Below are 25,428 nucleotides of genomic sequence, written 5' to 3' on the forward strand. Positions count from 1 at the left end.
TTTTAATTTTAAAATTTTTGATCGTTCTCGGCATAAATTCTACCTTACAAACATGTATTAATTATACGTATATTTTAATCTGGAAAAAAAATTTTTGAATCTGTAAAAGAGAAAAAAAGCAATTGTTATACAAAAATTACGATTTAGTAAGTCGGTAGTACAGACAGCTATACAATTCCCTTAAGATATTCATTTTCAAGCATTATTTGATAATTATGTTTGATTCTAGGAATTTGCAACCGATAAATAAATTGGTACAAATATCAATCATTATACCTATAATATATTATTTCACAGTAACGCAAACTAGAAATAAATAATAAAATAAATAATAAAGTAAAATAAATAATAAATAATAAAGTATTTGAAATATTTAATGATAAAAATTACACACGCTGCGACATATCTGAGATATAATTATTTAATTATATTCATTTTTTAGAATAAAATAATTATTTAAAGATAAATTTATCAACACATACACACACACACACACACACACACACACACAAATTTAATTTAAGAACAATTAGAGATAAAGTACCATCATCTAAGTAGCAATTGACATATCTCTTTTCACATTTTTTCCAAAATACTCATTTTTAAATGCTCATAGTTTAACTAACGAGATTCAGAAAATAATGACGTTCAAGCAATCAGTTTCTTCATTCATAAGTTTCTCAAGAATGTTAACTGATAATCTGACCATAGTGAAGAGCCGTTACAAATTTCATTAAAATCCTTTTTCCGTTTAAGAAGCCATTCGAGTTTTACTAAAATAAATGCGACTAATCTTTCGCAATTATTTTCTTCTTAAACTCCATTTGATTTTCCGACTTAACTCGAGAAAACTTGCCGTAATCGACGCGTTTCCGCTGACCGTCGCCGCACGTAGATCGATATTTAATTAAAGGTGGATCGTAGGGAAAAAGGAAAACAGATAAGTGGAAGGAAGAAAAATGTGGAAAAGATTGGATAAATCTGGTGAACGTGAACTAAAAATGCATCCGGCCGTGCCCCGAGAAAATGCACGTCGAGCAATTCTATATCCCAGCTATTAAAGAAATCTATATATTCGTCCATTTCCAATAAAATCTATAAAATATCTGTTAGATACAAGTACGTTTTCAAAATATTGCACATTGAACCGCGTTTGATATACCATCAATCTTCAGTTTAAATTTTTACAGTTGGATGACAACGGTATAGAATAAAACTTTTTTTTTTCATCAAAGTGGATGTAGTTTTTGTTATTAGTTTCACACGTCCAAAAAGGAATAATAAACTAAATTTTTTTTATTAAAAATCTTAATTTTTATTATGGAATTTATTTTTAAAAGTAAAATGATTAATGGTAATGTATAGCAATGCAGTATAAAAAACATAATATTTTATCATAATTTTATATGTGCATAATTAGAATATAGCATAGCTTGATAATTTAATTAAAAAATATTTAATTAATTATAATAAAAGTATGACACATAATATATGCATTATTTAATATATATACGTATTATACATATATACGTGTGTACAAAGCCTAAGTAAAAACGAAATATTATAATTACTAATAAATAAAATTAATTAATAAGGTTAACTCTTTTAATTGATATCAGAACACGCATACGTTTCTGCAGCAAGTTTTTTAAATTGACAGAACCTTTGTGTATTCAATAAAGAGAAAAGATCGCACAAATTATTTTTTTAATATTAACGTTATCAAACATCTTAAAAGCATCAACCATCGAACAATTACACTCATCAATTCTAGACATTTCTACTCCGAGTGAAAAAGGCAAAGCTTACAAAAATCGCATCCATCCACCAGTTGCATACGTTTACTGCCATTCGCTCGATAACAATAAAGCCTGCATAGAAACAGAAAGAAATTTGTCTAAAGCGAGAAAGGAAATTCGGGAACGCGAAAAAGTGGGTCGTGAAAATTGGATGGGTGTGCCGAAAAATTGCGTTTGTAGAGAAAAATGCACAGCGAACCGTATGACATTCGCTTCCTAGGAATGATTCGCGATTGGTACCAAGTGCCCTTCAATCTAACGGATGTCTGTGAACGAATCGACTGACGGACATTGAATGTGACCATTGGCTGGGTATATGATTCTTCGCGGAATGATTCACCACCTATGTGAATCGCAGTTGAGTCGTCCACAAATTTCCACGCTTCGATCGTTTCATCGACCTTTCCTTTTGCATCCCTTGTTACCGCGAAACCGTGTTCCCCGTCTTCAGATTGCCAGGCTTTCTCGCAGCGGACCCAAGAACTTTCGAAAGATTCTATTTGCGCGTGTTCCGCGGAGCGAAGAATTTAGGTAAGTTATAAAGCGTTCGTACTTCGTTGTAAACGCTTTAGGAATCTCTCTTTTTCTATTCACATTCTTCTCACGCTGCAAATTTGCATTTTCTCCGCTTGCCGTTTACTTCTATTATAATTATATAAAAGGATGAAAATACCTTTTTTTTTTACCTTGTTTCATGTCAGAAACGATTGAGAAGTATGTCTGCGTCATTCTTCGTAATTCCCATCACTCCGTATCCATAAAATCTAATAAATTCGGATCAACCGCGTTCACTAAATTCACATAAAGCACTAAAAACTTTGACAATGGCTGGAATGCGGTGGGAACTGAAAAGCGAGACCGGTTGCTAAAGAAAAGTTATACTAAGATGATCATACGTCTTCGTTAAATCTATGCCGTGCGCTTAGTCAACGCTGCGAGATACGCATCGGAGAGATTTCGCCTTTGAAGGAAGCACACTGACGTCTATGTCCCCATGACTCTTCATGATATATCGTCACAGACACGCCATTTCCTACGCGCTACGACATCCACCCTCACGTTCTATATTCACATGTGTGGAACGCGCTCTAATCGTGGCCGCGATATTTATTGGCGGCCCCCTATTACGGAACTACGGAAGCGACAATTTGTCATGCCGCTGTATTAATTACGTAGGCTCCCTTATGCAGATAAGGGTGCTGGAAACAACCTGTTTGAATCGAAACCGTCTCCGGTAAATTTTCAGATTAATTGCCGTTGAGCTACTCAGTGCTTGTTTGCAATTAATAATGATACATACATATGTACAATCTTTGTTAACCCCTTCCTTCAAGGAAGCTTTCTAACAAAGTTATGGAAGGTCTTTCGAAAGGTTTTCGAGGTCAATGAATTCAATTCTATACTTTAGAATTACAAATTTCAAATTAAAAGAAATAGTCATAAACAAATTTTTTTTAATCTGATTATCGTAAAACTCGGTGCCCTAAAAGTGTCAAATTTTAAAAGGGTAATAACCTCCAACGAAGGTTGGCTTACGGAGTTTATAATCAGAGTTTAAAAGCCACTTTAGATTAACTGTTTACATGATATTGATGAACTTCAACTAAAATGAAACTGGAACTTAATAATACTTCATAATTAAAAATTTCCTAAAACTATAAATTTTATGATAACCAAATTTTTCTTTTTCCGAATTTCTGTTCGAAATATTGTACTATTTTGAATTTTTTAATTTTTACTCCAAATTCGATAAAGCATTAGCAAATTACCCCATAGGCCAAGTTTAAAAAAAAATCGAACCAGCAATTCATAAAATAAAAGGGAATAATTCCAAATAGCTAATGGAGTTGTCAATTCACAAAGAATTAATTGTCCTGCTTTACTCGTATATATTCTGAGTAACATGATAAACGAAATTCGCATTTCAAATAGCCTCATGTTTATATTATATCCGCATAAACATAGCTAAACATATGTGATCTTTAAAGGTATAAACATAATTTCAGCGTATTTATTATTATAAATTATAAGCAAACAATCACATAAATGATCATAATAAAATATTGTGAGCATTGAATGAAATATATTATGTAAAACTTAATTAAATTAATAATTATGAAAGAATCTTTGTCTGGTGTTTATAATAAAATGTGTTACAGTAAAATTATAGAAGAAAAGTCTTACTACTTTGTCACCCAAATTTCGCACGCGGCACGGTAGATATGCGGTTTGTCCCACAAATGCACTGACATTCGCTGCTGTCGGCTCGAAAATAGGCGGATCTTCCTTCAAATCATTACAGGTATCGTTTACATACCGCTGCGCATCTTCGTTGGATGTCACGCGTACGTGTGCTGACACTAGAAAGAAAATAACGATCTGGTGAACATAACTTTTGATGATAATGTATAATATGTTTCTCAATATAATCTTATAAATCCTGTTATACGTAAAATTAATTTATATTTATGTTGTACTTTTGTTTGTAATTCTAATGTTAGTGTATTTAATATTTAAAAAAAACGAAGAAGAAATGCTCGCATAAAATATTGTAAACATTTCTCTCATCTTAGATAATCAGTTTTTTATGGATGAAAAGTGTACATTCGTTGTATGTAAAATGAAATAAATATATATATTTGAAATTTTGCAAAAGTGAGATAAAAAGTTTTAACAGTCCAATGCAGCGACAAGTCTTTTGTTTAATAGAACGGTAATTAAAAATTATTAACCTTTTGTCTACAATCATATTTCTTCCGTCTGCAATCTAATTTCTACTGCTTTAGGTTTTCAAAAGGTATGGGATCAAATAGATTTTTTACAAGATATTTTAGGAAGGAGAACCAAATTCCGCCTTCTAGATTGCACAAAAGATTAAAAACATTTATTTTTTAAAAAGTCATAAAAGATGTGCTAATCTTATTCTTATGTGCAAAAGATACGCAAAATTTTTATCATTACATTAAAGAAGTCTATCTTTTTAATATATTCGCGTTGTAATCACTTATGCTGTGCGTCATAAAGAAGCTCATGAAATGTGTTCCACTCTCCATGAAACTTATATATGCGAATTTTGGACAGGAAACCGCTCGGAGACATCTCCCATGAGAGTACGATTCTGAATCAGCTACGAGCACGCGACTGCTGGATGTACTACTTAGAAGATATCAAAATCCAAGTGCGTTATAACTGGCACAAGTAGTGAACTGGCGCCGAGCGAGCAAACTCAGCTCATTTCTTAAGCGTAATACGCTCTTCGACATTTCGGCAGAATATCTTATAGAACACAGTTATGCACTCTGCCTCATTGTATATGCTCGTTTGTATCTCCTTAGAATTCTGCCTGTCTTCAAGTTCGTCATGTAGTATAAAGAATAAAACATTCTCATTTGCCTTTCTTTATACTATCGTTTGTTTTATTAAGAATAATCCAGCTTTCGCGATAATACACGCTTGTTTTTATGACAAAAGACATTAAACGATGTATTCATTTCATCGAGAACACGCTCGCACTAACAATTTTATTTTCCAAATTTTCGATAAAAGATATAGTTATTAAAAAAAGAGGACAAAAACTAGTTCGTATTTGATCAATAACATGTTTTTATTGGATCGCCTGTAGAACTGATTGAGTTTAATAAAAAAGATTGTTTGAATATTTGTAAAAACATGTTTTGTTAAACTGGATTAGAGACTTTTCGTTTTTATTATAAGCACTTGTACCTGCTTGTAAACATTTTCATATTTCAAGTTCTCTTGATACTTAACTACAATTTGATGATGGATAAGACGCATAATTGAATCATATATGATATCTCTAAATAACAAATTTTTTTGTTATTTTTATGAAAACTTTTTTTATGTATATTTTGTATTGTTTTTCTTTACGTATTGCTGAGTATATAAATTTATATTTATTGATTTTGTGTTGCAATATACACGTTCACATTGATTCCAAAGTTAAAACTCGAAAATTTAATTGCAATACAATTTGTAAAAAATGATGTGCGAATCATGAAGAAGGGACGAGTATTTCTTATGCTTTAATTCACACACGTTTTCGCATCTATTTACTTCACGTGTGCGAGTGGCACTGGAATAAATTCGATTCGCATACATTCCCCCCCCCCCTTCTCTCTCTCTTTCTCTTTCTCTCTCTCTCTATCAATCTATTTATCTATCTGTCTCTCTCTCTCTCTCTCTCTCTCGCAACCCATCGAATTTATTTCAAATATGCATGTCACGTAGAATAGTGACACGTACTACAGGAGTCGCGCAAAAGCCAAACTTTCAAACGATTTCGATTTTGGGAGATTATAAAGGGCATACATTATTCACACAAATTGTATGGAATAACCGCAAACATTATTTCACAATCATGACAATATGATTTATTAGCGCTAGCTTGTTGATTATGTATAAAATACTTATATTGTGATTAACATTTTTTATTTGAGTTATTTAAATATTTTCCGATATATCCAGCGAAATTTCCGTACAATATTACGTAAAATAATCATGCTTTAAATCCAATATTAAAATTAAGATTTTCTCCTCTTCGATTATATAGCTTTTAAATTAATACAGTTCTAAAACCTTAGAAAAGTTATTACTCTGACTTGTTACGGCTTTCTGGCTTTTTGATATTTCCGTTGGCTGTCTGAACACATGTTGCATAAAGTCTTCGAAGTTTCCGAATAAACATCATTCAAATGGCTGCCGGGCTATACATCGTATCGTTCTCCGTATACCTTTGGAACAGTTAGTATATTCTCCATCATCATCAATCATCATCAGACCGAACGACGATACTCATTGGCGGTTGACAGGGATTGATCCGAAAGGAAAGTTCGTAATAGAAACTGGCTGACTGTGAGTCTATTAATATAAGAAAAAGAAAACTGAATGAAATAAACGTATATTAAAATTTTTATTCTCTTTACAAATATTTAATCCTCGCATTTAATTATTGTATTAGCTACAATCAAAATTGTTTTTACTATTTTATTTAAATAAATTACCAATGCTGACAAATTTTTTTTTATATCAGCTGTCCCAGTTGTGCAGTATTTCTATAAATTTGTCAAACACTATACAAAATTCTGAGAAAAAAATATTTTTTATTTGTAATTATTTTATAATTGTATAATAATATAGCTAAAAGATTCATTTTTATAGTTATTATCATATGTTATAATATATATTATATTATTATATTATATATATATTATATATATTATATATATGTTAATAATAATTATTATTAACACTAGGTATATTCTATTAAATATATATGTATATAGTTGACATAAAAAATGATTATAAATTACAGTTAAATTAAGTAGTAATTGTAACTTTTTTTCTTAATATATTTAGAATAAAACAACATTTTCACATGCAAAAGTCCGCAAAATAAAAGATTCTTGCTATAAAGTAAATCGCAAAATTCTACAAATCTAAATTTTTTTATTTCAATTCACTGCAATATTGCTCAACTGCTATTATCTACTTCTTCCGGCAGCAATGTCCCGATTGAGAATGAAAAAAATACTGCCGTGACCCCAAAAAGACAAACGCCTGTCAATCATCGTGTATCGTCTCCCTTTTGACCCTCGCGCGCATGCAATCTGATAAATTTAATTGGATGAATCTGCGTGCGGTGCAAAGGTAAATCCACGTACGGCGAATGCGGGGTGGAAACGCGGATTGCTATCGAATTATCAAACGAATCTGCCCAGAACAACCCGTTGACATCGTGTAACTCGTTGAGCTGGCCATTTCATATAACCAACGTCCGCTCCAAAAACCTGGGATCCTTTTTCAATCTCAAAGCATATGACGGTACGCTTATCACATCTGTGCATAATCTTTATACGCTATCACCTGACGTGTCCGAAACTTCTGCTTAAAAATTGAAAATTTAAAATGATTTATCGTACCGCTTTGAGTATCGAAAAAATGTAGTAGAAAATAATTTATAGTTGTTTGCTTGCATTTTATTATATATGATATTTAATATTTAATTTATTGAATTGAAGACTGAATATACTATTTTTTACGTATTTCAGTACATTTGGAATATTATAAGATGAATATCATATGAAGATCGTTGTTTTTGTAAAAGATGCATGAATATAATACCAAACAGTACGAGAGCATACCAATGAGATTTACAAGTCGAAGTTAATATTGACGTAGTTTATATGAACATCTTCACTTAGTTTGCTCGAGAATCGGGAGTAAATATTAGTTTGGTTCCATCACTACTTCTCCCATCCCTCTTCTGGTGCGATAACGCCCGTATACGTACCCCACTCTACTAGCGTTATACAAATGACCAACACTCCACCCCCCTTATGCCTCCACCCCACAGTAAAGTCTTGCCACAGATCCTGATAACTCGAGATTAATTGACAAAAAGCTACCGTCACAAATAAGGATGATTACATGAAAATCGTCCGGTGTCGCCATTATCGTGGTCTCTACCACTTCCAATGGTTCTTCCGATACGGAAATCGAAAGGAGGAAGACATTAAATTAACTCCTAACTTGTTTAGAATTAATATTTGCATTAAAGAAACAAGACAGTTACTCTTTTAAAATAATATATACGGTTATATTCCGAAAAAGACAAATTAACAATATAAATACTATAAATGTTATAATTTCTCAACAATATAAGTGCAACATAACAGATATTAGGCATAACAATGTTATATTGCTAAGTAAAAAAAAATTATAACATTAATGTAATATTATTTCTGTGGAAAACGTATTAGGTATGTTACATTCTAAAAACTAACAATTTCTTTTGATGTAAAATAATCCCCTACGAAATCTCTTCTTCCATTGTGTCATATACAATATTAAATAAGGAAATTCCGGAGCAAATGCATGAACCGTATCAACATACTTGCGGAACAATTTCCATTCTGGTTTTCCTTAGGCAAATACGTTAGAGTATTTTCACGTCTGATTATGACCGTCCGTTTCCACTTGTCTCGCGAGCTATCACAGGCGCCACCTCTGCAAATGTCCTTGCAACCCCTGTATGAATAGTCACTTCTGCTCTCGTCACTCTTTTTTATCCCAAGGGTTCTTTTCGCTTACAGAATTTCCGTAATATTATAAACTCCCCGCGCGTAAATGTGCCGTAAACTAAGATTGCCGCTTTCCTTCATCATCATTGTCGTTCCTGTGGTCGGTAGTATTTTTCTTCGTAAAACGTCAGAGGGGATACTTCTTTTTAAAAGATCGAGAAAGAAACTGCCCACATATATTGTACGATCTACGTTTTTATCGGCATTAAAGACGTCTGGTCACGCCAGACGCATTATATCACACCCGATGATCTTAAATTCGGCCGAGACGTCGTCGCGTTAATAATTAAATGAATGCATTCAAGCTTTTCGTACGTGCTGCTGTATTTATGAATCTTATTCCCATTTTAGCTATATTTAATGATTAACATCTCAGTGCTCAAACAAGCGAAGACTAAATGCATTCGCAGAAACGTACTGTCATATCGAGCGAATATTTTTATACTGCTTAATAGCCAAAAGCATATGATGTACGGAGTACATTGAGACACTGAGATTTTTACAGTCAATACAATAATTAATTATTTTGCAGCCGCATTTTGGTATAAAGTTCGTTCTTTTGCATATGCAAAATATGTACATTTACTTAAATGGGTAAATAATAATATTTAATTTAATAATTCGGTCAAAAGAGAAATTAATCTTCTTAAATATTTGTAATATCTTATAAAATAAATAAATATAATGTGTATAATATATAAATGTAAATATTTATAAATTTATCCTGTCATTCGGAAAATTTAAATTATCGTTTTATCTCAAGCTATTATTTTGCTAAATAAACGCGAATGCGCTTGTCACTGAGGGAATTAATATAATTTCTTATTGCTTCTGTATTTCATCCGAAGGGCGATAAATTGAGATAAGAAATTGCTGTCTCCCGAGGGACAATACATTTTCGTAAACTCTCGTGTGAAGTCACAATTACTATAGAAGACTAACATAACGTTCCACAAATTGCCACGCGCTAAATCTTCTTGGACTACTTCCTTCCAGATCCCACTTTCCTTACGAAGTTCCTAATTCGCGTGTTCGAGCGACCGACATTTTTATTTCTTGGAAGCATTATCTCGGTTTTCCTCTGGCATATTTCTTCCAGGCGCGCTTCTTTTCTCGCGCTCGGTTTCTTAACGCGGATGACGTGCAGCATTCTGAAATCCGCACGCGCGAGCAAAAACAAATTTTGATCCAACTAACGAATAAAGAATAGCATCCCTAAAATTCGTATCTGGAATGCACGTACATGCAGAAATCAGTTTCAACATCTGGGATACGAAAAGATATCTCCAAATTAAAAAATAGTTTTGCAAAGCTTCGCATTTACATTTAAACACTTGCAGAAAAACTCATTTGGACAATCTCTCAATGCAAACTTAGGCCCATATTTTCACAATATGGTTACCTAAAATTTATTCATTTCTTGGTAACCTTTTATCTTTAATCATATATTGTAAAAACGGGGCTTAACTCAGGCAGACACTTAGGAGTTCCGTTTTGGACTTACAGTGCTTGTAAGCATCATTTGTCTTTGTTTAATATTTGATAAATAACGAGAATGAACTGATGCTTACATCGTGTAAGGGTGAAAACGGAATATATCCTCGATCTAACTAGATGAACAGTGATGAATATGCTCAAATTGTTTCGTTTTATTAAATCGCAGTTTAAATATATTGCTCCTGTTGTCTTACGAGCGCAACAACGAGCGAAACAACGAGTGCTAGTATTTCACGTCCACCTGTATCGTAATGCACACATGCAGAAGAACGCAAGTGCGAGCGGTAAGCGGGACGGCCTCCATGTTTCATTCAAAATGCACTTAGATAAACATGTACGCAAACCCGCACACTCGACGGAGAACAAATCTCTTTTTTCGTATAGGTGCAGGAAAAAAGACGAGGGATGAGGAACACAGAAAACAAGAAAACTGCGTAACTCTGAAATTATCCAATGACACGTTGACACAGTGGCGTACTGCCACAGAGCCCTTCCGCACACCAACACCGCTGCATCGAAGATGCGCCTACGATGTGGCGACTGGCAGCATGACCGCAGTTTACGAGCGTTGCGGCGAAAATATACGGTCCTCGCAGTGGTCTAGCGCGACCGTAAACTTTCGTCCTCCATTGTTTCGAGCGGGAAAGGCAGAAAAGGCCGCGGGCGGGAGCCGTCCGGTTCAAGGGATGCACAGCACGTCCCGACACTCCCGACGCGCAAGATTAACGACGAGATTATTTCATAGTTTCGCGGGCAGGCCCGCCGCTGAAATGATGCCGGCCTGTTTTGCGAGTTCGACGACGATATTCGGATTCGGTGGAATTTACGATGTGGCATGTCCAACAGGAAATCCAAGCGGAGAATAGGATGCAGTTAAAGAATACTAACCAAGGGAAAAAGAAGAGAAAAGAATTGATTTTATTTCTTTTCGTCGTATATGAGATGAAAGGAGAAGAAATCAATTCGAGTATAAATAAATCGAAAAATGATAGAGGTTACATTATTGGTAATTGCTCGATAAAGAAGGAGATACAAGCCAAAAGTATTTCAATTTTTGTTTCAATTTTATCATCCGGATCCAAAGCAATATACTTTATTAATAATTAATATGAAATTTGTCACGTATGTTTCTATTAGCATAATAATCAACATCGATTTTAATCCAGAAATTCCGTAGGGAGAGATAGAAAGGACTCTCGGGGATACCCAATGAATGAAGAGGTCCATGTGATAAAGGAGAGAGAAAGTACGTGGACCCCTTCGCGGAGCAAAGTAACGCATATTCTGGAAATTTACTTCTCTACTCGTCTCGAAATTCACGGATTAGAATTAATGTTATTATGCTATTTATTTGTACAAATTTTTAATAATAATTAAAATTATATGTTACGATTATTTAAATAATATAATTATTTCAATAATAAAATTAATAGGACAATTATCTTTCTCAAACAGTTGTTAAATAGTACTCATATAGAAAATCGGTCAAACAAACAATAATCGTAAATTCAATTCTCACAACAATTTTATTGAAGTTATTTATACGAGAAAATATGCGCGGATACAACTGAAGTATTTGTAAGTATTTGTATATATGAAAATAATCAATGACCTGCGCGCTTTTCCGTACGTATTAAGAAGGGACTTCAAAAGATGTTGCATAAACTTCATTTGCATATATCTGTGTACGTATACATTCAGTATATTACAGACACACGTATTTAGACACTTCAAACAAGCGTGGAGGTAATGGATGCACTCTGCGTAGTACTCGCTATCAGGTACCATTTCAGCACAAGTGCTATAACGATGCTTAAAGCGGAAGTACGCTTGACGTTCAGCATGATATAAACTAAAGCGTGATTTTTAATTAAAGAAACGACAATGAGTCTCCTGTCTATTAAGAAGTTCATTATTTCGCGATTCACAACGTATCTGTTGTCTCTAAAAAATGTTATTAGATATACTTGTTAAGCCACTATATACATGCATTTTTACGTTATGTTTATATATTAATAAAGCTTTTATACTTTAATTACTTGTTATTAACTTATTTTTATATACTTACTCTTTAAGAAGTTTATATATAAGTTTTATATACTTACTCTTATATACTTACTCTTAAGTAATAATTTCGCAAAATTAGAATAATCGATTAAACAAAACAGATTTAATAGCATAAATAAGAGAAAAAAACTTAATTGATATATAGATGTTTACCTACAATATTAAGATTAAAATTACCATTATAATTTTATCTAATTAATAATAAAAATAATAATAAAATTTGGTTTCTTTCAAACTTTATTACTTTTCGCGGAAAAAGCTTAAAATAACCCGCTAAAATGAGGCTAACCAGATGGCCGTTATATGTGAAAATTTAATTCCGATAAGGAAGAAGCGACATTTTCATATAAAAGTTTCGTGACATTCTCGCAATAACCTTGGTCGGATTTTTCGAAATCTTCAAGTGCTCAAGACGCGCCTGTCTAAGCCCATCCCGCTTCCGTTGCGAAAGCGTCGACAGCTCAAGACTGTTTCCAATGTGATGTCGCGGGCGAATATAATTTTTCTCGCCTCGCCGGTACGCCAGTAACTTCGGGAAACCATTTACGAGCTTAAGCCGCCCCAGTTAGAGATAGAGTTCTTTCGTGCAGGCGGCAACTTCCGGTCGTCGTCGACTTCGCCTGAATTTTTAATACGAGAAAGAAAAAAATTTATCTTACGAAAACTTCAAACTCAAGTAAGTAAATGGCAAAATTTTATTTCAAGTTTTTCAGCAAACACATGTTAGATAAGTTACAAAAATTGCTAGTTTACAGTAAATTATGATATCCGATATTCTTGCAAAGAAAATACCTTTTATTCATTAATTCAGCATTTATCGAAGAATACGTCGAATTAAAAATCAATGTGATGCCGAAAAGACATTCTCTAAGTAAACGTTACGCAATAACGTGAAAAGACTACTATACAACGTCATTCGATTGAGAAGACTCCACTTTCGTGGTGGCGACATGTCGGCGCTGGAAGCTTTTCGCGTTTTCATAGGTGCTATCGAGCGACGAGATTTTGAGGGAAGAAAGACGCAAAATTTCTACAAATTGGATGGAGCGAATTGTGTAACATCTGCCTTTGCCAAATTCCCGCGTGTAATAAGCATGCTACGTGCTCTACATACGCGTTTTATCTGTTCTCTTCTACTATTTGTGATAGTTTCGCAAACTATCCACTGTCCACTTTCAAATATAATTTCTTTATAAAGGATTTTATAGAATTTGGAAATTTTATTTAGCACGATGTTTTTAATTTTAAAAGTAAGTACTGAAAAATCATAAATTAAATTTAAAAATGTAAGAGTCACTAATATTTAATGAATTGATTTTACAAGCTAGATTAAAAAATATAGCATGTGTTACTTCAAAACATAAACATATTTCATTTTAAGTAACAAATCAAAGGACTCTTACTTTGCCCGTTACTTATTATCATTTGATATTTCATTTTGATAAAATTTAATTCATAATTTTATTTAATTAATTTTATTTTAAAATTTCCTAACTATACTCTCTGATATTCCTTACATTTTATTCATTTTTCATTATATTTAAAATATTGAACTTCTATTACACTCGCTTTTTGCGTGCTAAAACATTAAAGCTATAATAATGACATACATAATTTTATTGTGGCATCACGGATTAGAACTTTCTCTTGAATTAGTATTTGTAAATAGATTTGTGTCAACCTCATATGAGATATAATACCGTAAAATATCATGTATAAAATATTCCGAGAACCATGAACAACCACACGTGGATAAAAGATATGCATGACCTCATTTGTTTTTAAGATCAAAATGAATTCACTTTTTTCCGCATACAACACTGAATTGGCTCTCTGAAAAATGTAGTATACAATTTTCTGCTCTCCCGAGCACGATTGATGGAAAAAAAAAAATATATTTATATATTCTTAGATTTTTTATTAAATTCGCTTACACATATCGATAACATTGAAAAATAATTGAATTTGATTCTCTTTAAAATTCTGTGTAATTAATGAATATATATTCAATATATAAATTATAAATTATTGAAATTATATTTCATAAATTATATTTTATATAAATTACTGACTTATTATCTAAAAACTACAAAAAATGTAAATATCTGATTTAACATCGTGAATTGTCGAAAATTCGCAATTCACTGAACAATGGGGAAAACAACGAATTGATAATCACGTAAGACACTATAATCTGACTGTGAAAGGGATATTAGAGAGAATTTAAGGAATCCAGCAGTTAACTGAAGAAACGGCATAGAAGGAGGACTAAAACCCGAATTAACCTGCCAAGAACAATCTTATAGTTGTAGCCGTGCAAACGTGAAGTAATGTGGCGAAACTGGCAAATTTCGTCGGACGCGAGAAACTTCATTTCATCAAGCAGAAATACAGAGAGGTTGCCTGAATTACGCGGTGTTTATAATCCGTAACACGGAGCTGGGCAATGAGAGATATCATGCGGGTGTACCGCGGATACGCGTGCAAACACATGCCGGGCACGTGGTATTCTACGGTAAGCACGACGATTTCTTGGAAATGTTCCTTCTGCTTGATCTACCAAGCGACTTCGTATTCACAACGGCCGCTTAAGCACCTGTTTAAATTTCCTAGAAAAGCGATTTTTTTTTATATTATAGCCACGTTTCCATCCATTACGTGTGTTCGTTCAATTTAGATATCAACGTATTTAGATATACCTAAATGTCTTAATAAAAGAAAAAGAAGCTTTTTTTATAATGGATACTATATTTCAAGAAGTGACACTTGACGGTTTAGATAAATGGAGTCTAAAAAAGGATAAAATGGAAGTTCACGATGCCCAAAATTTAACGACTTCAGATAAGAAAAAAAGTATACAGAGCAAGTGTATAGGAAAGATGATAAGATTGACGGTGTGACGCTTCGAAGTCATAATGTGTGAATGATTTTAGGAAAATCTACGAGGAAATAGAAATTGTAAAAGAGGATGTTCGATCTGCTAATAAAACTGAAGTCGCAGCCGATCTTTCAACTTGCCATAGACACGATATGCCAAGCGAAGAAACGGAAGCGGTAAAAGAAGGAACGAGTACTCCCACGTGGGATAGAAAAACGAGAAGAAAAAAGCAGAGAGAAATCCTTCGGAGAAATTCCACTGTGCGGTTTGCTCTTTCTTGGCTCGTGAGACTCGTGCGACATTTACGCGTGTGTGTAGACACATGACATATGTCGCATGCAAAGCATATGCTTTTACTTCACGAAATTGAAACAAAAGAGAGTCTTTGTCAAACTCGCGACAATAATTCTTATTAATCGCAAAAATTGAAAACAATGAGATACATTTCACTTTTAATATTAAATAATACCTTAAAATATTATAAACTTAAAAATTAAAAACAATAAAAATTAAATAATTAACGTTTTGGAGGGGGGGGGGAAGTTTTCGTAAATTTGTAAAATAAAATAAGAAGAATATAATATATTATAAGACCCTATATGTGGTAATACAAACTATAGAAATTAATGCCTAAACGGTCTAGCTAGATCTTAATCTGCTTGTATAATCTGTACGAATTTATATACTACGTATGTAATCCTTTGAAACGGGCGCAGAAATGATTTTTTGATCTTGAAACGCTAATTCTATACTAAACCACCGCAGTAAACATCACGAGTTAAATTGACTAGCAATCTAACAATTTGATACTTTTTCGCATCTTCGAACAATCTTAATAATGAATGACGTATTAAAATCTGTAAATAATTAATTCTTATTCCAAAAAATATTACCTCAGCTGGGAATCAAATCCGGATCTCTTGCTTTTCGAACGAGCGTCCTAAGTCACCGAGGCAAAATAAAAAGAATACCAGCTCAAAAAGTAGTAATAAAATGGATGTTTCATCAAGGACTATTACTAAAATTTATTCACAAAAAATTCTATAAAACAACACGTTTCGACTTTATTTATTTATTTATTGTCTTCTTCAGTTTTTATAATATATCACATATCGCTAAAATAATATAACATTCTACCAAGAATTAATGTAATTTAAGCCTTAATTTCATTGATCGATATAATTGACAAAGATCAATGAATCGATAACTTAACTAACATAATATAATAATATCAGTAAAAGAGATGTTAGAGGCAACTATAGTACACTCTTAATAAATCAATATTCATTACATCAAACAATTTATCGCATTTTTTCGTGAGATCAGTTTTATAAAAGCTTGTATAACACTCTCAAGATCATTTTATCTTTAATGTTAAATAATACTTAAAAGAATTTGATGATTGTTATATTATTGCTTTAAGTTTTGAATTTATAAAGTATTATGTAACATTAAAAGTAAAATGTATTTAAAAAAATTAAGAACAATGAGATACATTTTACTTTTAATATATTTTATCTGTTAAATGATACTTAAAAATATTTTTCTATTTTATTTAACATTAGGAGTAAAATGTATCTCATTGTTTTTTTAATTTTTTATCAATGTCGATTGTTGTTATTTCATCGTTGCCTTATCGTTTTTAATTTTTAAATTAATTAACAGAGCATCTAAAAACTAATTAAATTTTCAAGTAAAGACGCTAATAAACCAGATGATTGAACCGAAGATATAAAAACAGCATTTATTTCTGTAGATGTAGAAATAAATGTGATTTTATTTCTTCATGTTACTAACATTTAATTATTTGTAGCGCCTGTGAAATACTCAACAGTTTATTCCTGAGAAAAAAATTACAAATTATATTACTCTTTCACACACATAAAGATTTGAAATAAGAACAATTTAAAGTAAATTATGACACTCGGCATAAAAGCAAGCGATAAAAATATCTTTATATGTTTACGGTTAACTACCACTCCTTGTACTTCTCATATTGTCCTGCGGGTTCCACCGAGAGCGGGCAATTCGCCCGCAAAAACATACCTCGCAGTAAATCTCTGAATTACATCGCGCGCGATAAAATCAAGCGTGTCACCCTGTACACAAGCCCGTATCTGTGAGAGCGCGTTTCGCGCATGGTCGCCGGGAAGTTACGATAACGTTTGCCGGGGCATTAAAAACGAAGTAACGGAAAGAACACGCGGCGACGTAAGCAGGGAAGAAGAAAACGAGATAAAGGTATAGGAAAAAGAACGACGTACCGGAGGGTGCGATGAGAAAAGTGAAGAGGGTTCCGCGGAGAAACTTGAAAAATGCGCCGAAGGCAAAGGGTCTCTTTCAGCTTGGTACGTCCAATCCGATGTAGGTACGTGCCACACTCGCCTTTCTAAAAGGGAGAAATCACTCGTGCGCGCACAACCGCGATCCAAATTCCTATTAATCAGATTAGGTAACACGATATCACGATGGCTGTTCGCGGTGGGTTAAAACGAGGTAAAAAGGTTTCCCTTTATTGGGAGTGAAGTTAAATCGGAAAATCGCTTGTTTGCACCGGAATTGCGCGTTCCGTACGTCGATTGGAAAATTTCCCGACGACTATTTATGAATTCCAGAGCTCGCCGCGTTTTCACTTCACATAATAACCATTACATCGATCCATTAAACGATGTTTGCAATGCTATTTATTTTTCTTTATTATTCGCATTTTCAAATAATCCAAAAGCACACATTTTTCCTAATTACTTTTTAAAACTCTAATGTAAACCCTGAAAATACTTATTTCCCTTATATTTTATCGAAACATTAAGATTTCTCTTTTAAACTAAGTTTGAAACGCAGTATATATAAAATCTAACTTCCTCTCATCTCAGGAATGCAGAACGTCAAAATGCTTTTCCCAACAATGAATACGGGAGCTCTTCCTCGACACTTTTTGGCGCATCAATTTTCGAAGTTACGCGTAGATCGAACTTCTGCGGAAATACGCCGGAATTTTGGATTGCACGGAGCGACGCGACGGATAATGGCCGAAGAAAGTATTACACCTCGTCGTTCTCCGACCTCAATTTTCTCTTATCCGCGGTTTCGGCGGTTTATTGAAAAAGCTGAGCGCTAGTACGGCGACCAAGTTCGCAATCCGCTCGGCAGCGTCTAACCAAAGCGACAAATCGAACGCTGAATCTCATCTCCGCTTCGTTCACGTTTCATAGAAAATTTTGAAATACCTATCTCTATATCACTTCTAATATTAAACAAAAGCGTAAAAAGTTTAATTTGTTTTTTAATACTTTTAACAATTGCAGTATACAAGAGCCTAATTATATTATTATATAAACTTAACAAATCTTCTTCTTAAAATTAATTGTTCTATTCCTTCACGTATGATGTGCTATTAAATATCATTTATGAGATGAAATAACCACTTGGTTGTTCATGTATTATTTATACAGGATATGCTCTAAACTATACATAATTTCTAAAAGCACAATAAATAAATACGCATATGTATTCAGTAATTATAATCAAAATACACTCTATTTATATTTTATATATGCTATTATTACCAAACATTATTTAGAATACCTAATTGTAAACAATTAATAAATGGGAGGATACTTAAATGTAAACAATTGATTAAGCAAATTGTCATAATTATCTGTTTGTACGTAACATGAGGAATAATCATATATTAATGTCCATATAATATTTCATACTTTCTAAAGAATTAGGTTTTATGGTAGACCTACTTAGTTCTAATTATAATTTATTGTACATTTAATTATGTTTAATATAAATGATAAAATATTGACTGAATTTAAAATTAATAGATTTAAAAAGAAAACATTTTTATTGCAATTTCTATTTAATAAGATTATTTGAATGTACTACAAAAAGTTGTTCTTTTAGGCTAAAGTAAGATGATTGTACTAAAAACTGACTTTATTTTCTTTAATAATTATAAAAAGTTAAAATCAATAATTTGGGAAATTTTTATTCGTTGCCTGTTTCTTCTGTATAATTATATTTCCTTCCTAACAGAAGAAACAGATTGTACAGAAGAAACAGGCAATGAATAAAAATTTGAATGTTAAATAAATAAATATTTTAACGAACGTTGCAACAGAAATATATATTTCGTTGTGCAGCAGATACACCCTGAAAAAATATACTCTCGACACATCAGCGCGCGGATGTAGTGGCTTACGATGCAGAAAGCACACCATAATACGTCAAATTAGTCGTAAAACGAGACGTGTCGGCGGGGTTTATTTGTGAACCTTTGTAGGATTAGTATGTATAGTCCAGAAAGCGGAAGTCGCGGAAAACGAAAAAAGACTTTCGCGCGTCGTCGTGTTCAGCGCGCTAGTAAAAGCTCCATAACAAATTCACATGCAGAACAAATTATACTGAACTTTGTATATACGGCCGTGTTATATTCAACGAAGCTTTCGCATCCATTTTACCTTACGCTTTGACAAAAAGATATGTTTGTACGTTCAAAAATCTACATTTTTTAATATTAAAGGATTTACTCGTATAAAATTATTCTTTTTATTAAGCGATTTTCAATTCGTTTGGAATATTCTAAATATTTCAGCTATACAATATCAGCTAAAAAATCAGTTAAAAGAATCAATATTCAAAAATTTCGATTGTAAATGCGCATTGAAACCAACAAAAAAGAAACAAATAATTTATCTCACAATAGCTTATACAAAACAATCACCATATTTTGCTGCATTTTAGGTTAATAACTTTTAAACAAGTATGTGGATCCAAATGAATTTTTGCACAAATATTTATAAATATTTTATTAGTATATATAAACATTTGTAATGCCACTTTTATCAACTTTGCAAATAAAAGAATTTTATTCTGACGCAATAATAAAAACAATGTACGAAATTTTTATATTTTGACGTTGTGAGATGTGACACATACATCCTTAATGACTTGCCGAACACGAGATATATACGAGTTAATGAAATTTTGAAGAGGTTTGGTAAAATTGTCGATTTTGTCTTTTACCGCTGAGCATTTCTACGATATAATAAATAATTACGCATACATAATTACGAGTCATTAGACGTAAATAATGGCGCGAGGGATCTTAGTAAATACTTGTGTCGGAAAGCTGCGCTGTACAGGCCCCCGCGCCTGGAATGTCTCTTACCAGGTCATTTTTCACGTTCGTACGAATGCCACGGCAGCGCGAATGCATAAAACGACAACAAGAAACACGTCGTGGTAACGTACACGTCCAACTCCACCCGCGGCCGAGATGGAAGAAGAAACCGTGGCAAATGCTTTCCGGAAACCTATTGGCCCGTCAGCGAGCGCGTATCGGGACTGAAATTGTCGAAGAAACGAAAATAAAGACGGAATGCGCACGGGGCGAAGGCATAGATGGATCGATGGAGGGATTTATTGCCGCGTGGACTTCTTAAGACCCTAAGAAACATGGGGTGAGTTGAAACAGACAGCGTTAATCACGATTGCTTTTCAGACGGAGTTGAATGATGAGCTGTGATTAAGCGATTTTAGATATTTATTATTCCTCTCTTTATTCTGAATATTTTCGTCGAATTACAAATCACTATCTTCTAGTTGTTATTCTTTAAGTATGAGTACTAAAAGTATTAAAATAAACATTATGTACGTTGAATTTAAAATTCCAGTCTACTGTTGAATCTTCTTCAAATGTTTTACGTATATTTAAATATTTATTCTGATATTATTATCTGTATTTCTTAAATAGTAAACGGCATTTTCTGAATAATAAAGTTTTGTGAATAATTGCGTCAGAAGTTTAATCATTCCCAAAATTCCAACAACGTTACGTAGTTCGATGATACACGTGCTTGAAACTGTGCATATTCCAATGAACAATGCTCGGAAAATTATGGCACGATGTCAACGTGAACCACATGGTATATGCTCGGCAACCCAGTATTCATATTTGTAGTAATAGGAGGCCGTATCGTATTCCATGTAACATGGTTCTGACATTAAATGCCAAAATTTTATTACTATCATCTATCCCGATAACGTTAAAAGAAAAGGACAATTTCAAAATTTCATTTAAAGGGCCACGATATTAAATTTTTTATAAACGAAGAGTTTATGAAACGTGTACATTTAAAATACCGACTTAATTACCAATTTAAAAGTTTGTAGAAATTTTTGAAGGTATTAATTCTTTATTAGAAAAATATTACCTAAATTGTAATAATAGTTTTATGAAAGATAATCGAATTAAAAAATCGTTTATGAAATATTTCTTTTCCTTTTTGTAGAAACAGTAAAGAGCTGTAAAAGACTATTTGCCTGTTCCTACACGAAAAGAATGATTTTGTTGAAGTAACTGTAATTAAAATTTAAGTAGATATGAAAATAATTTTGTTGGATTATCAAAATAATTATGTAGGACACTCAAATGTATGAGCAATATTTATATATAAAAAATTTTGACATTCTAACAACCGACTTGGGCGTCTCAAATACCTAATTATTTTGATAATTTAACAAAATTACTTTCAGATCTGCTACTATATCTAAAGTTTTAGATATTTCAGGAAAACCGTGTTCTCCGTGTATTAACGATCCCTGGGAAACTAGTGTCTATAGAACGCCTCAATCCATCCTTATTGTTCGCAACATGCGCCGCTTTACTAAAGCTTCCCCTAAATGTCCCTAAAATGCCCATCACACGTCCTTCCCAGCATACGCAAATCTCATCATCTACGTCAATCGAATTCAAGTCACATGCATAGACATCGATTTAACGTACCATAATTAATCCATAAACAGCGCAGAGCGACGATGTCGCAGAGCGGAAAGAGAATTCATCAAAGTTCGTGTGACGAGCCTGCTGGAAAAGGGTTTGCTGAACCCTCCCTGGCAAGCGCTAGACCGATACCAGAGTTTGTAATCCGTTAACTCGACTGTGTGTGCCACTGTGATTTAGAGGCACCTCGCGTGAACGTGTCGCGCGCGGATGCGGATCTGCTACGACAAACGAATGTTTTCCTGTTTATGTCGGTGAAGTCGTATTCCCGATGAATCGACTGCGGGACTCCACTGCTCTTTTTCAGTCAGCCGCTTTTTCCAACGCTCTATAGTTGTCTAGTGTGCAATTCGTTCTACTTTCGTCGACGCTTTGACCGGATTTCCAAGCACGATTAACACCAAAGCTGACTTTCCATTAAATATTTATTATTTTTTAGTGAAGATACATTCCAATTATGCCTTGATGCACGTGTCACATCTTAAAGCATTATAAAAAGAATAAAAAGTTTCATATATCGTTCTATTATTACATCTGAGTATTTGTGTAAAATAATTACACAATTCTCTTATTGATTTAAATTCTCTTAGGCTAGGTTGTTCCATCTTTCAATAAACTTCAGCTCATTCTTTTACTCTTTTATTCTCTTACTTTTTTACTCTTTTGTTTGCCCATTAGATAAATTTATCCAAAGATGGAACAATCAGCTGTTATTTACTTAATTCTTTTAGTCTTTTGTTGCAATAAATTTATAATTACTTAGGACGCTGAATGGAATGCTAAAGATCCGATTTCGATTCTCAGCTGAGGTAATATTTTTCGCTATAAGTTATTTAAAGATCTTAATATATTTGTCGGCATTATCAAAAGATCTTTTCAATAGTAAAATATCTATAAGCATCAAATTATTAAATTGCTACATAATTTAATTTGTGATAGAGTATTACGATTCTGTTGGTATGACGTTTCAAGATCAAAAAATTTTAGCGCGTAATTTGGCAAAATTTTATATGTAGTATTCAAATTCACATCGAATTATTTAAAGAAGATCCGGCTTCGACCGTTATGAGCTCTATTTTTTATTAGTTGTGTATTTGCACATGAACGGTCTAACAAGATTCTCATTATTTATAATTATTTTTATGTTTTTTTTCAAGTGTGAAACTTTTTGTTACATTTAATAATTTAATAATAATAACTGCTAATGCTGTTAATAATAAATAAATGTTAGTTGTACGATTAAAGAAATCCAACATTAACTGTTAATCAGATTGATGCGCCCATAACTATAGAGCTGAGCACGTGGACTCTACACGATATTTTTAGCTATCTTTGATTAATTGGATGTCTTTAATTAATTATGATTTAAAACCTATTGTAGCCCCGTCATTTTTGTATTAAGATTTTTTACTCTTCTTTATCTCCAGAATACGCTATGAAAATGTTGTAAGGTAGTTGTAAGCACCTTGTATAATTTATGAAACATAAGATCATTTTCCTCTCCGAAAATTGGGGGAACAGGTGCACAGCGGTTTTATTGTTCCATCAAAGTATTCGAAAAGTATAATTAAAGACAATGGAATATAAAATTCCAAAAAAGCGTAAAGTATGACGTTATTAGGGAAATACGAGAAAATATTAATAACATAAAATATATGTATAAATTATATGCTAATATTACAATTCTATACGATTGTTCGATTGAGTTATTGGTATCTGTGATAATAACAAGTACAAATAGATAATTCAAAATGTATGAGATACATACGTTGTGCTTCACGTTTTTAATTTAAAACAAATATTTATGCTTTTACCTTCTGTTAATAGAAATCTCTTTATGTAACCCATTCTATTTGTGTAGACCATTGCGCATTGCTGATACATTCATGCTTGAATGAATCAAATTCGACGAGAATTTTAAAGTGATTTGATATGATCAAATATTATATATTCTAACAGAGTATCTAATCTAGTTCACATTTTGGAACTTGACTAAATGAATCATTTAATTAAAAACAAGTATTAAAAGCCATATCGGAGTCACCATTTTCAAATCGGTGCAAGCGCATCGATCTATATCAGATCTATAGCGAACACCTGCAACCTACCACGAGTTTATAAAAAGCGCAAGCGGAAGTCAAAGAGCCTAGAGGATGGGCGAAGAGGCGCTCGCGTGGAAACGAAAATTTAATATGAAAGCGTCTCGTCCAAGTGATTTTAATATCGCGCAGGCAGACAAGCGAATTCTCTATGTCTCTCTCACACTCTTCCGATAGTCAGCATACACATGTGCATGTTACGTGTGTGTATAGCTACGTTAGCTCGTCTATCCAGCTTTGTTAATAAAGTCAGTGGCATTAGAGAGTCCCCAACTTGTCCTGTCGCGCACACATCCACGTGCGCGTACACAGAGACGGACACAGATGCGAAAACTGAATCAGCCTGTCGGAGAAATCCAGGAATGTATCCGAAAGATTTGCTCCGCGAGATTGGCACGAGATAAAATAACATGAGGCGAGAGAGTGCAACAATGTTGCTTTACCCTGTTTAATTTAACGTGTAAATCTGCGGAAATAATATTGCAGCCGTGAAGCACGCGGCGCACCGTTCATCTCATTGTTATCGGAAGGTATTACGGTGTAATGTATGAAATTCGTTTTGTAGATGGAATTCGGTAGAACGGAAAATGTTTTCACGTCATTATAAATCGCTTATGCAATTATAATCATTTGCCATAAAAACAGGAAGTTCCTCCGACAAAGTAGTACGGAAATGATTATCTTTCAAAAAGTCTTTCAAAATTATTAAGTTCGTTTTTAATGATATTTTAATATATTTTTTAATTTATTTTATTATATTCAAAGAATTACACTTAAAACTACGCAAGAATAAATAAATACAATGGTGAGGCATCAGCAATATTGCTATTATTAAGCTTACTAAAGAACCGTTTAAATTGTAGAATGACTGACAAAATAATACATAATAGAATTTACATTTCAAGCATTAAAACACATAAAATGAGACGATAAGTACTTGTAAGACTGTGAAGAAAATATTTGATGCAATTAACAATGGTTTGATGAAACGAAATTGCCACATCGCGAAGGAAAGATAAGAAAGAGGAAAATCAGATGAAAGAAAGTAACGTATTAAAATATTTGATAGCAATATAGGAAAAATAGCTCTATATAAAGGGTGGGCCATCTATTGGTACGTTTTTGAGGTAGTCCAAAATGTCATTAATAATTGGGGTGACCGAATGGCATACTGTAAGGCCAGTAGAGGGAGCCACAT

The 25,428-nt window shown here is 33.0% G+C and overlaps 1 protein-coding gene across 1 annotated transcript in view; it reads right to left on the reverse strand.

Annotated features, from left to right (window-relative positions):
• The window catches only part of LOC108751034 (muscle, skeletal receptor tyrosine protein kinase-like), a 115,754-nt gene that overhangs the window by 77,191 nt on the left and 13,135 nt on the right, over positions 1 to 25,428 (reverse strand). Inside the window, exon 2 of the mRNA XM_018490964.1 lies at positions 3,984 to 4,159. Within this exon, the coding sequence (XP_018346466.1) occupies positions 3,984 to 4,159 (176 nt within the window). The remainder of the gene's footprint in view (positions 1 to 3,983; positions 4,160 to 25,428) is intronic.

This window comes from Trachymyrmex septentrionalis, unplaced genomic scaffold, assembly GCF_001594115.1.
Source record: "Trachymyrmex septentrionalis isolate Tsep2-gDNA-1 unplaced genomic scaffold, Tsep1.0 scaffold40, whole genome shotgun sequence".
NCBI lineage: Eukaryota > Metazoa > Arthropoda > Insecta > Hymenoptera > Formicidae > Trachymyrmex > Trachymyrmex septentrionalis.